The following is a 13,226-nucleotide window of genomic DNA, read 5'->3' as shown; positions in this document are numbered from 1 at the left end:
CCTTGACCTCATTTTATGGTCAATAGACCAACGTTTTTTTCTGGTTTCGTCTGTTTCTAAGATATAATAGCAATAGCTATATTTGGTGCATACATGGAATGATTAATCACTAGCCTTGTATTTTAAATACAATACCAACCCACAAATCGTTTTCCTAGAAATTGTATAATCTCTTTATGACAGTATATTGAGACAGAATAACACTTCCTTTGATTGTCTATAAAGTCAGTTATTGAAAACAAGGTAAAATAAGGGATTTAAAAGCTATATGTATATATGCTATCCAATTCTGCTTAGTTATGTGTCATGCTTAAAAATAAATAGTTACTTAAGCTCTGAAATATTTCTTTTTTAAATACAATCCTTTTTTCTATTATCACCGGGGCTTATTCTAACTTTATTTTCAATGAACTTACTTTCCCTTAACCTTAATTTGAGGTTGCTTTGTACATACGTTTCTGTCATGAGTTATATACATGTAGATATCCTGACCGTTAAGAGGATGGAAGGAAAAATGTCGTCTACATTTCAAATTTATACCTCAAACTCGTTCCTGTAACTTGATAATCGGGACATTATTATTTGGTAACTTCCTTATAGGCCGAAATAGTATATTTATCGCTTGTACGATTATAAACAGCAGATGTGTCCTTATGGGGGAAATACATATCTATAATACACCTTTCGGTATACAATAACGTGGGTTTATGATCATGTTTTGACTATGGTACATATTTGACATGGACATTAATTGTGTTTATATTTGACCAATAACATGAAAGTGGATAAAAAAGACAGAGAGAGGGAGAGAGAAATCGATCATGAATTTGAATTAAACTGCAAAGGTAAGAAAGTCTTTACATTTTCTTTGGAGATATCAAATTGTCATTGTGCTGTTCTATATTCATGCTATTGATCTACGGAATTCGAATTTATTTGTATGTAGGTTAGACAGTCTATATATAATTCGGTTAGCATTACTATTGCCCTGTTCTGTTGGTGTATGAACTGTCGATTACACAGTTGCGGATACGAGATTTTGAGAAAAAGAAAAATACATTATGCATTGCTTATACTAGTAAACCTTAAATATGTATAACATATATATGTGAATGTAAAAATGTCTATGAATTGAGCTTATGATCCTCCCTTAAATCAACTGGATTTATTCTATGGTCATCTTCAATCGATATGACTCAGAGTTCATTTTTTTCAACCGAAATTGACCCGTGATAGATTTCCGTTTCATTTATTCATACTTGCATCTAATCGATGGAAAGTGTTTGACCGTTCAAGCAGCAAGAGAGACTGACTAAAACAGGAATAAAGTGCATAGGCCAGATGAAACGAAGACAATAGAAAATCCATGTAATTAAATCGACATTAAACTGTTTTAGTCGAATTAATGCTGAAATTGTTTCATTTGAATAAAAATATTTGCATGGAAAATATGTTATTAATATTAATCTTCAATCTGTGAAAAAACGTGTGAGTCTGTGTCTGTTGTTTGCCAGTTACACGACATTGCAATATGTTGTTTTTTTTAAATCTTAAAACATGTAATTTATCTGTTACAAGAAAAAGACTTACCAAAAGAATACATTTCTTGTATTACATATTAAAACTAGTTTAAGAACGAGTCACCTATGCTTTAGATATGAACTGCATCTATAGTTGTTATATTTTAGTTATCTTAGCCAAATATTTTTCGTTTTCGAATCGTCCGAGATACGTATAGGGCCTATCGCGTCTTTTCTGTATGTTCAAGTTATCATTCATGGCGAATAAACAAAAACCCCGTAATATGATGGTACAAAGGACACTCTCCAACATTTTAGACGAGAATAGAATTAATGATTATAATCTGTGTTTTGTTGATCTTGGATGGCAATAATTTATTCTGTTAAATTCTCTCTATCTTCTTTAGTTTTTTGCTTAAAAAGAGGGTAAATATATCCTTGTTTAAGGCCAATCATCATATAAAGAGTTATTGGCGTGACCTATTAGTCTTTCTTGTCTTGCTGATACATAATTTTTGAGATTTAAAGTGTCTATTGATCTATTTTAATTTTAACATTTAGGCAAAACATGGTAACAACCTTCATTAAATGACAATAGTGAGCTCCAATAAGAAGTCGTCGGACGATTTCCTGCATCCATCCTAATGGTAGATTTTGTCTTGTTGATTAAATTTGCTTATTTAAGTTTCTATCTACTAGTATCTGTTATAACTGTTAAGGTTGGGCATTTTTTTAAAGCAAAAAAATGTAAAATCGTCATCAAAGGACAATTACTCTAATAAAGAGTCGACCATGTAAGACATTCACGCCTCCGGGGCGGGAGTTTCTCGCTGCATTGATGACCCATTGGTGGCCTACGGCTGTTGTCTGCTCTCTGGTCGGGTTGTTGTCTCTTTGACACTTTCTCCATTTCCATTTTCCATCTTATTATGTGTAGAACTTATTTTGCTGACCACTACTGCAGGTTAAAGTTTCTCCTTATCCATTATTGGTTTCAAGATAATAGGCAAAAATGACAAAAAAAAAGAAAGGGTAAAAATTGTCATTTAATTAAAGGCAGCAACTCCCGTATAAGAAGTCGTCTGACAGTTTTGACGTATGTGAATAATTGTTATAGAGCTCAAATGCGAGACTGACTATGATTTTTCTATTCATATAGGTTTTTAAAAAAATGGACAAAACTTGGATTTTACCCCTATGTTCTATTTCTCGACATGTCTGTCGTCTTGGTTGGCAGGCGCTTGAAATCATCTTTTCAAACTATATGAGTGATTGTGGCCAAGTTTTGATAAATTTGGTCATGTAGTTTCAGCGGAGAAGATTTTTTGTAAAGTTTACGGCGACGGCCGCCAAGTGATGAGAAACTCACTTCGGGTATTAAGGGCCTGGTGAGCTAAATAGGACTGAAGATATGGATGATAATACCAATATTCGATCTAATGTTTTAGTGAAATTACACTTGATATGTACACCATGAAAAAAACCGACAAATCATAGAGTAATTTGTATATCTCAGTGTGAAGACCTGTTTGTTGGTATTTCTATTAATTTATTCTATCATATTCGTAGATAGTCCCACAAAAGTACAAGTATACCCATTGCTTATTATTCGCATATACTATACTAATAGGCCATTTCATTATGTTTGTCATTCCGTTTCGGGTTATTGAGTAGGCCTACTGTGTCTTTTGGTCTCTTTACTGCCAAAAAATTACACATAGAATCCATTGAAAGTCATTTTGACGATGACATATCCCATATCTTACTTAATCAGCGGACTAATCTCCCTTGTAATCATAAACATGACGGAGTCGCAGAATATTGAATGTTATGGTAGTCTCAACCATTAAACTATAGATGACAAAGGACTGAAGCAAGATTTTAAACTGCGGAATGCCAAAAGGGTCAATTAAACCTACAACTGTGCACTAACTGCAAAGTTCACTATACCTGAGACTACTATAACTATCTAAATGTCCCATATAAGCCATATACATTATGTGAGGGATATTAGTCTCATAATATACCAGAGGCGGATTTAGGGGGGGGGGCAGGGCCCCGGGCCCCCTTTTTGGGATAAAATTTGGTTGCTTATATAGGGAATCATTGAAGCATGACTGGAGCGGCCCCCCTCTTAGGTCAGTCAGTGGGCCCCCATGCACTTATCACGGTAAATTTATGGCTCCGCCACTGTATACATATATTATAGACACATGTCTCTTATATATATTATGATCTATTATGAAGCCCAGGTGCACAATGCGTTAGCACATTACAGTCGAATGAGGAAGAAGGAGCAAATTTTCGGTAAGAGGGCAGATAAACCATCATAAGTCGAAAAAAAACCAGACAACATGCAACACGGTGAAGACATGGTCTGGAAAAGGAAAAGAAACCCCATTAAAAGACAAGCTAGACCTCAAAACACTGTAGACAGTCTTAATTATAAGCCCTGGTAATATTATACTATCGATATAATTATATGAAAATGTCTCATTTTAAGCCAAGCACAATGAAGTTAGCTGACTTTAAATTTTTAGCTCTTTTTCTCCCTTTTCATCGACTTTAAATACTTATAATTCAAAAACTTTTTTTTATTTACATACATTCAATGATTCAATCAACACATGTGTGTATATTAACTGATTCAGAAAATTGACATTGTTTTTCTCTGTAAACCTATTAAAGTTTTTCTAGTATGTGGTGTTTTTAATAGAAGAAATACGGTAAAAACAGTATGCAAAGTGCTTCTCGTTTTGTTCTCGATTGCATCACGAGACTTCCTGTTACCCTACTTTGACCCTAAGACGATTCTTCGGATGGGCTAAATATTTTGACTAAGTGATCAATATGTGATTTGTTTACCTTAAAAACTAATTTGTGAATTGAAGAATACGATTTAAAAATGTCAGAGAAGAAGAGAGAAAGAGAAATTTCAAATGAATTCGATAACCAAATGCGAGGTAAGTCATTGTTTACATTTTAGATGCTCGTCTGTCAAAACAATGATTTCGTCTGTCAGAATCATTAAATCCGATAACGGTTTTCCGATCATTTGTTCAAACGGTCTGATATACACTTAAGATGAATTGATTTACGATGTAGATGATACACAATCCTCTTAGAACTGACACTTCTAACATCCTGATCTATTTCCTTAGTTAGGTAGAGTTTGACCTCGCTTAACCCCTTAGGACTAAAATATTGTCCACTTTATAGCCAGTGATTTCCTAATCTCCTAGGATTGTATTCCCTAAAGTGTATTCAAAGCAGTCAACTTAATACAAGATAAATGTTTTTTTGAGTATGTATGTATTTCTTAAGTTACTGCATTGTACATTATATTTTAAAATGTTTTTTTTTTTCAATTTTACATTTAAGAGGGGGGATAGGAGGGGTCCTGATCCCGAAATCCCGGACTTAAAAAAACGAATTCCCGAGGTCCCGAATTTAAATAAAGTAAATCCCGACGTCCCGAAATCCGAGAAAAATGATTCCCGGATCCCGAAAGGGTCAATCCCGAAATCCCGAGCTTAAAAACGCCCGATCCCGAAGTCCCGATAAAGGTCCTATCCCCCCTCATTTAATTCAGAGATATTTTTGACTAATTAGAAGACCAATGGCAGATCCAGGGGGAGGGTTCTGGTGGTTGGAACCCCCTTTTTTGGATGATCAATGCATTTGAATGGGGACATTCCAACCCCAGGAATACTGCCACCCCCCTTTTTTTTTGGACGATCAATGCATTTGAATGGGGACATTTCAACCCCAGGAATACTGCCACTGTAATCATATTATCTGCATCTGCCAAAGATTGTGTTTGAATTTTTAAAATATCGCTATCTGTGATAATGTACATGTAGCATCTGCTATTATTTCAGTACATAGTAATGTATATATAAGTTTGTCCATATTAAAAAGATCAGATTTACATTTGGTTTGATAGTCTCTAAACATGGTATTAAATTTGCCAAACATGGTGAGCATATTGGAGTACAGATTGTCATCCTCAATTGAGTCTGTCCTGCTTGTTTTGCATTAGCATCTATTTACATTGTACATGAACTGCTGAAAGTGCCCAATTTCAATTTTTAGTTGGAAATCCAAAGTTGATTTCACAGATCCTTAATTTTATTTTTTGTATAAGTACTGCTTTACAGCGTAGAAGGAATTAAGGTGTTTATAAGTTTGAAGTATGGGCAATGCCACTAAAATAAAAGTCTGACCATTTAGACTGTAGTGTAGGAAACAAGTATATGATATATGAATACTACATTTGTAACTTCATGAAGGGGGTCTCATTAAGGATTTTTTTAAGCGTCACACATGTTAGTTGAATATTAAGTGTGAAACAGGAAACGAAGGCTGGCAGGACACAGGAAATTACATGCACTATTATGGCAACAAGAAGCGGAATACCGGATTCTCACTAAACAAGAAGCAGGATCTGAATTGATGAAGTACATGTACATGTACAAATGTGATTAAATAACTCACATCTGTACCAAAAATAAAGACAAAACTGCTTAGAGTAGAAATGGTGTTTAACTACAATGATATATTAAACAAGCATCACAAAATTAAATTAGCTTACAATTTGAATTATAAAAAAAGGTGCAAAATGAACTAAACACCATTATAAGGAGGAAAATTATATGAGATATAGAATGAAGACTTGAAACTTTTAATTTGAAATTAAAGTTTTACAAATCTCTGAGATTTAACCGTAGTCATGCATTATATTAGCTGACAGAATTTGTATGTGATCGTATGTGTACTGCTAAGTTCTACTCGTTGATGATATGGTGATTTTAGTCAAGATTATAAAACATTATACTGTTGGATTAACTTTGATGTTTTGGAATTAGGGGGAAATATTTGAAAACTGTAAATTTACAAATTATTGCATGTACAATGTAATTAATGCCATGTAATATTGCAACTTTTGAAGGATGGAAAAAATTGCAAGATCAATTATTGCTTTTTCTAGTAAAGCTGACTCACTAAGACTTAATTAGTATATCAATGTACAAATGTATCCATTTAGATCAAAATGCATATTCTATTGAATCATTGACTTTTGGTCACCAAGTGGCATTATTCTATTCGCATAATAAGGCATTAGTGAAAATCTTTCAATAATATCTTGCTTTACAGTAGTTAATACATCGAAACAATGGTTTTGATGTACAAAGTATGTAGATGTCTGTTCTAGAAGGTTAATTGTTTTCTTTGGAAGATTAATTGTTATGAATCAGAAAAGGTTAATATATATTTTCAAAATTGCAAAGAAAGGTATTTGGAATTAAAAAAAATTCAGCTGATTGGAATTTTATTAACTTATATTAATGATACTTTTACAATTTTAAGAATTTAAAAAGTGTAAAAGTTTAAAGATATGATTTATTATATCATTATTATTCATGCATAGAACGAACGTCATCAATTGATAGACTACAATGTAATTGGCCCTGAGTCAACATGTATACTGCACATGTAGATGTACAAATGTACATGTACAACCTACAAAACAAAAGCTTATTCTTAGAAATGAGAAATAAATTGACATACTCAAAAAGTTGCATACCCATATTTCACTACATGTAATTTGTTTAAAATAATTTCTATACTTGGGGAAATATTCATTTAATCTGGTTTATATTATACAATGTATTATATCATGGTCACCAATTCAAAGAAATAGTTATGTTGTTGTGTGGTCAATTTGTTCCAACAATTTATTTCCAATTACAGTTGTATTATCAATGATTATAATGTAAGTATTCTATTCAGCATTTATAATGAAGTTACTCATGAAACAAAAGAAATTGATGTATTACTGTAATAAAACAACATTTTAACAGTTGTTAGACAAATTATGTCTACTTAGATTTGGCAACATTTCAGTATTTTGTGAATCATTTTTGTGGTAACATTTCGGATGCATTGATGCAGAAAGTTTAAGGAACCAATTGCTTTTATCATTTTTAGTATAATATAATTATAATAATTAGTGTACAATCTATTTGATGTGTATGGATTACATAACCTGTCAGGGTTTCCATTTGCAATAAAGTTATATTATACACACATCAATTTTGCCCTATATTGATTTGTGATGATCTACTTAACTGTAGTACAGTCTTTACGCTTAATCACAAGGCCTATAGATGGCACTGGGTTGTAAAATTGCTTTCATGCTTGTAAAATTTTCTAAACAAGCCAACAGCATCCACCTAAAATTTTCAAAAAACTGAGCTTCAGGCTCTTGGGCTCAAAAGCTGAGTACATGTGCAACTATAAATGCTATAGCAGCATGTACATTGTCCATTACTTACATGTACAAAAATGTATATTTGTACAACTACAACTGCAAAATAAGATGATATAGGTATGTAATGTGATTTATACATGTAGTATGTCAGATATAGTCCATCTGTTCGTTTGTCCATCTGTCCTGCTTCAGATTAAAGTTTTTGGTCAAGGTAGTTTTTGATCAAGTTGAAGTCCAATCAACTTAAAACTTATTTCACATGTTTCCTATGATATGATCTTTCTATTTTTAATGCCAAAGTAGAGGTTTCACCCCAATTTCACGGTCCACTGAACATAGAAAATGATAGTGGAGTGGGGCATCTGTGTATTATGGACACATTCTTGTTTTCCAAAGTTATGACTCACAGAATGCAACTGACTCTGAGCACAAACACAATTGTGGTTAGTAGTGTTAGTAGTTCTGTAGAATATAATATTCTTCCAAAGCACCTAAACACATGATGGGAGAGATAAGTCATCAGTTATCAAGTTTCTGCATGTGTATTGTTTGAACTTTCTTTGATTGTTCTTGTTTTCTTTTTCTTGGATATGACTCTTTATTGCCCCTTTGGGAACTTTGCTTTACACTTTTATTAAACTCTTATATCAAACTAATTATACATATTAAAAAAACTACAGTCGTATGTAGAAATTTGAAATGAAACTTATTTATTATGTAGTCATTAGTAGTGTTGTATGGAGTTTTATATTATATACAATTTTTAAAATGAAAAATCTCTCTGATAAATCTGATATCGCTAATGTTTGCCTAGTGTAAGTTTTCTATAATATAAATGATATGAATGAAGATGGGAGATACAAATATGAACAAACTAAAGTAGTTGGTATTGTATATATCCACATCAATCTATTACCTGTAATGTCAATAAACATTTAACATTTCTGCAAGTCTTTTTATTAAGTGGAAATTACTCTGTTGGCATTGAAAGGTGGAGATTTTAATTATAGTTACTGCACATTTTTTAGATACAACAGAAGGAATAAGAGATTTTAATGACAATCTGACACTTTCCAATTGTAACTATATACAGGTAAAAGTGCTTTTTTTCTGGTACCTTGTTCAGTAGAATGGATTTTGGATAGAGTTTGCAATTAAGTTGATGAATTCTATTAAAACGTTGATGAATTCTATTAAAACAGCTGAGCTAAAGTCATTGATTTTGGATTTTCCTAATTTTTTATTCATTCTTTTTTAGTTGTGTTCTATTTAGATTTATTAGGAAGGACATGGTGCAAACAATTACAATTTAATGGTGTCATGGGAAACCTTCTTGAGTCTTGCCCAAGACCTGTTATCAATGAAAATAACACTTCTTTCTTTACTAATAATTACATTGTACTATCTATGATCATCTATAATTAAGATTTTTCTCTCTGATTAGTTTATGGAGTTTAGCTCTAGATCTGTACACTGACAAACTACATGTACTAAAACTATGCACTTACTATTACATGTATGCATATTTTGATTTTCCTGTTGTTAAGGAGCCTAATTATGTTAAATAAAGTGCTTTACTACAGTAACTTATTAATTTATGTTCATGTACATGTAGATAAGGGAAAAAATATGAAAAACTTCCATGACACACACACATATACTGTGTCACAGCATAACATTAACCCAACAATACAGGTTTACTGGAACTTGACTTCCTGATTGAGAGGTCACCCAACAATGTATCAGTGGCAGTGCTACAGCTAGAAACTAATAGAGGCAGGATGCCAGTGGAGGGCAGGGCACTTTATTAGGTTAGAAAAAGGCAATGCTCAATTTTTTTGGTCTATGTTTCTGTGTGTACCATTTTGGTTTATACCATTGTGGTAGAGAAAAGGGAAAGAAATGACCTATTATATTCATGTATGTGCAACATAACATATTTGAAGGTACTTGAATTATAAAGGTTAAGAATGTAAAACCTATTTAATCTTTAAGTATTTACACTTATATTTCATAACTACATCCTTTGTACATTTGATAACATTACAGTACATTTCCTATTTGATGTTTGTTGTAAAAATGTGCAGGTTAAACATAAGGTGATGAAAATTACTAATTTTATGTCATCCCCCCCTTTTTAGAGTGTAAAAAAAATGGCTTAGTTTGGGAAACTTTTTTTGATAAATGAATTTAATACAATGTATATCTTTTGAATTCTTCTATGGTGCTGGTCTTTTATTACTTACTATTTGTATGGTATCTTTCACATGGTTGAATGTATAAAAACACTGTTTAAAAATGTGAAGGTCTTGATATCACAAATATCTTAACTTAAAATTTTAATTACAAAGTCTACAGTAACTCTTATTCATATATAAAACCACTTCAGAATCATTTATCCGTCAATCACAAATATTGTTCCTGGTTGCCCACTTTGACAGTTTTAAATGAGTTGCATGCTCATTTAATATGCACAAAATGTAGTAGCACAGTCCCATGATATCCATTCTGACCAAAACGTCCCATAGTATTGCCAGCATTCTGTTCAAACTTCCCATAGTTATGATTCTGACCAAAACGGTTATTATTTAATGTCTGTCATTTTTCTTAGGGAGCTGCAAGCTATAATAGGTTAAGATATTTTATTAACAGAAAATTCATTACCAAAAATGTATTTATACCCTTAGCACTTATGTATACCCCTAGATATTGAAAGTTTTGTGTTATTAAAACTGACATAAATCATATTCAGGTGAGGTATTTGTTAAAATATTTTGACAAAGATGTAATTGTTAGATTGGAATTTACAAGGCTTCCAGCTGTCTTATTGTTTTAAAAAGTTATACTAAAGAGACTAGAGCACCTGTTTTATATACATATCATCATTTATTTATGTACAGTGTGAATAGAAGTAGATAATAGATAAAAAAAAAAACACAACACAGCAAAAAAAAAATGTCAGCATAGTCTTCAACAACTTCAAAGGCAAGGATCTAGACCATAATGCGAAGCTCTAATCAAGACTTTTTAGTATTAGTGAAGAATACATGTATCTTATTAGTAGTGAAGAACAAAATCTTAATGGTAGATTTCTTGAAAAGTGGTGTTTGGATGTTTTGAATACCAAAATGTTGCATATTTGTGCTGATGGCAGATTAGTATTTTGCAATGAAAATGAAAGTGAAAACCAGCAGATTTTCTTCCAGAATTTTGACATCTACTGATGATGGACATGGAGTTGGAAACTTATCCCTGATTAGATTTATGATGCAAAGATGGACATGTTTAATAGCTTTGTCAATTAACCCTTCCCTTACTTAAGTTTGGAGTTCATTGGATTCCCTGATAATGCTCATTCTGGTGTTTTTGTTTATCCAGTAGAGTACCAGGAATAATAAAATTCTTAATGACTCCTGTACATTGCAATCACATTCCATTTAAACCCAACCAGGCTTGACAATTAGATTTTTCTTGTTCTAAACATGTTAAGGTGTAATGTAATTTAACTTGTACATGTACATTGTAAATGAATTAAAGATGTGATATAATTATGACTGCCAACGAGATATTGGTACATGTATCCCAAAGACACAATTAACAAACATATATATGGCTATTGGTACTTTACGGAACGGAACGGAACGGAACGGAACGGAAAAGAATTTCATTTAAGGTATCCAAAGGGGGCATTTATCAAAATTTCGAAAAATCTTTAAAACAAAACAAACTTTAAAATTTCTGTGTTTTACGGGTTTTCCATATACAAATAACACAAATGTATACTAAATCTCATCTTCACAGGTGAAATTTGTAATAATGTATAACATCGGGAAATACTCTGTAGATGAATATGTCGGATTGTCCTGATAAATTATCATGAAATTAACGCATTTGCAAGTCATGCATTATGATATCTAGACTGACCTCACGTCGTCCTTGATTAGAGACAGTGATCAAGTTGAATCTGATTTAAACTTATTAATTTATTTTTCCGTTCCGTTCCGTTCCGCAAAGTACCAATTGCTCTGAGGAATTGGTATTTAACGGAAAAAACGGAAACAGACATCTTTAATGTAATTAAAGCTGTATGATAACAAAAATTGTCTGACACCTCTTTTTGCATGAGTGGTATGTGTTTTAGATAGCATTTTCGACTTGATCAATAATACAAAATTTAACACAAAGGCAGGTTACACAAAAAGTCTTTCTCCTTCCATCGGTAATTATATTTTAAAAAAGAGGCCTTCAACAGCCCGTTCCGACGATGATTAGAGACAGTGATCAAGTTGAATCTGATTTAAACTTTTTAATTTATTTTTCCGTTCCGTTCCGTTCCGCAAAGTACCAATTGCTCTGAGGAATTGGTATTTAACGGAAAAAACGGAAACAGACATCTTTAATGTAATAAAAGCAGTATGATAACAAAAATTGTCTGACACTCTTTTTGCATGAGTGGTATGTGTTTTAGATAGCATTTTCGACTTGATCAATAATAAAAAATTTAACACAGAGGCAGGTTACACAAAAAGTCTTTCTCCTTCCATCGGTAATTATATTTTAAAAAAGAGGCCTTCAACAGCCCGTTCCGACGATGATTAGAGACAGTGATCAAGTTGAATCTGATTTAAACTTTTTAATTTATTTTTCCGTTCCGTTCCGTTCCGCAAAGTACCAATTGCTCTGAGGAATTGGTATTTAACGGAAAAAACGGAAACAGACATCTTTAATGTAATTAAAGCAGTATGATAACAAAAATTGTCTGACACCTCTTTTTGCATGAGTGGTATGTGTTTTAGATAGCATTTTCGACTTGATCAATAATACAAAATTTAACACAAAGGCAGGTTACACAAAAAGTCTTTCTCCTTCCATCGGTAATTATATTTTAAAAAGAGGCCTTCAACAGCCCGTTCCGACGATGATTAGAGACAGTGATCAAGTTGAATCTGATTTAAACTTTTTAATTTATTTTTCCGTTCCGTTCCGTTCCGCAAAGTACCAATTGCTCTGAGGAATTGGTATTTAACGGAAAAAACGGAAACAGACATCTTTAATGTAATAAAAGCAGTATGATAACAAAAATTGTCTGACACCTCTTTTTGCATGAGTGGTATGTGTTTTAGATAGCATTTTCGACTTGATCAATAATACAAAATTTAACACAAAGGCAGGTTACACAAAAAGTCTTTCTCCTTCCATCGGTAATTATATTTTAAAAAAGAGGCCTTCAACAGCCCGTTCCGACGATGATTAGAGACAGTGATCAAGTTGAATCTGATTTAAACTTTTTAATTTATTTTTCCGTTCCGTTCCGTTCCGCAAAGTACCAATTGCTCTGAGGAATTGGTATTTAACGGAAAAAACGGAAACAGACATCTTTAATGTAATTAAAGCAGTATGATAACAAAAATTGTCTGACACCTCTTTTTGCA

The 13,226-nt window shown here is 32.4% G+C and overlaps 1 protein-coding gene across 4 annotated transcripts in view; it reads left to right on the top strand.

Annotated features, from left to right (window-relative positions):
- Nucleotides 1-470: 470 nt before the first annotated feature.
- The window catches only part of LOC139482064 (SLIT-ROBO Rho GTPase-activating protein 3-like), an 80,088-nt gene continuing 67,332 nt past the window's right edge, over nucleotides 471-13,226 (top strand). For 2 of the 4 annotated variants that reach the window (XM_071265767.1, XM_071265744.1), the window contains exon 1: nucleotides 4,226-4,483. In XM_071265767.1, coding sequence (XP_071121868.1) covers nucleotides 4,426-4,483 — 58 coding nt within the window. In that variant the 5' untranslated portion in view covers nucleotides 4,226-4,425. Of the gene's footprint in view, nucleotides 846-4,225; nucleotides 4,484-13,226 lie in introns of those variants that run through there. The other 2 variants (XM_071265760.1, XM_071265729.1) reach the window with 2 other exon arrangements.

Source organism: Mytilus edulis, chromosome 1 (assembly GCF_963676685.1).
Source record: "Mytilus edulis chromosome 1, xbMytEdul2.2, whole genome shotgun sequence".
NCBI lineage: Eukaryota > Metazoa > Mollusca > Bivalvia > Mytilida > Mytilidae > Mytilus > Mytilus edulis.
Note: the sequence above shows the minus strand (reverse complement) of the source record. Positions and strands in the feature narration are given on the sequence as shown.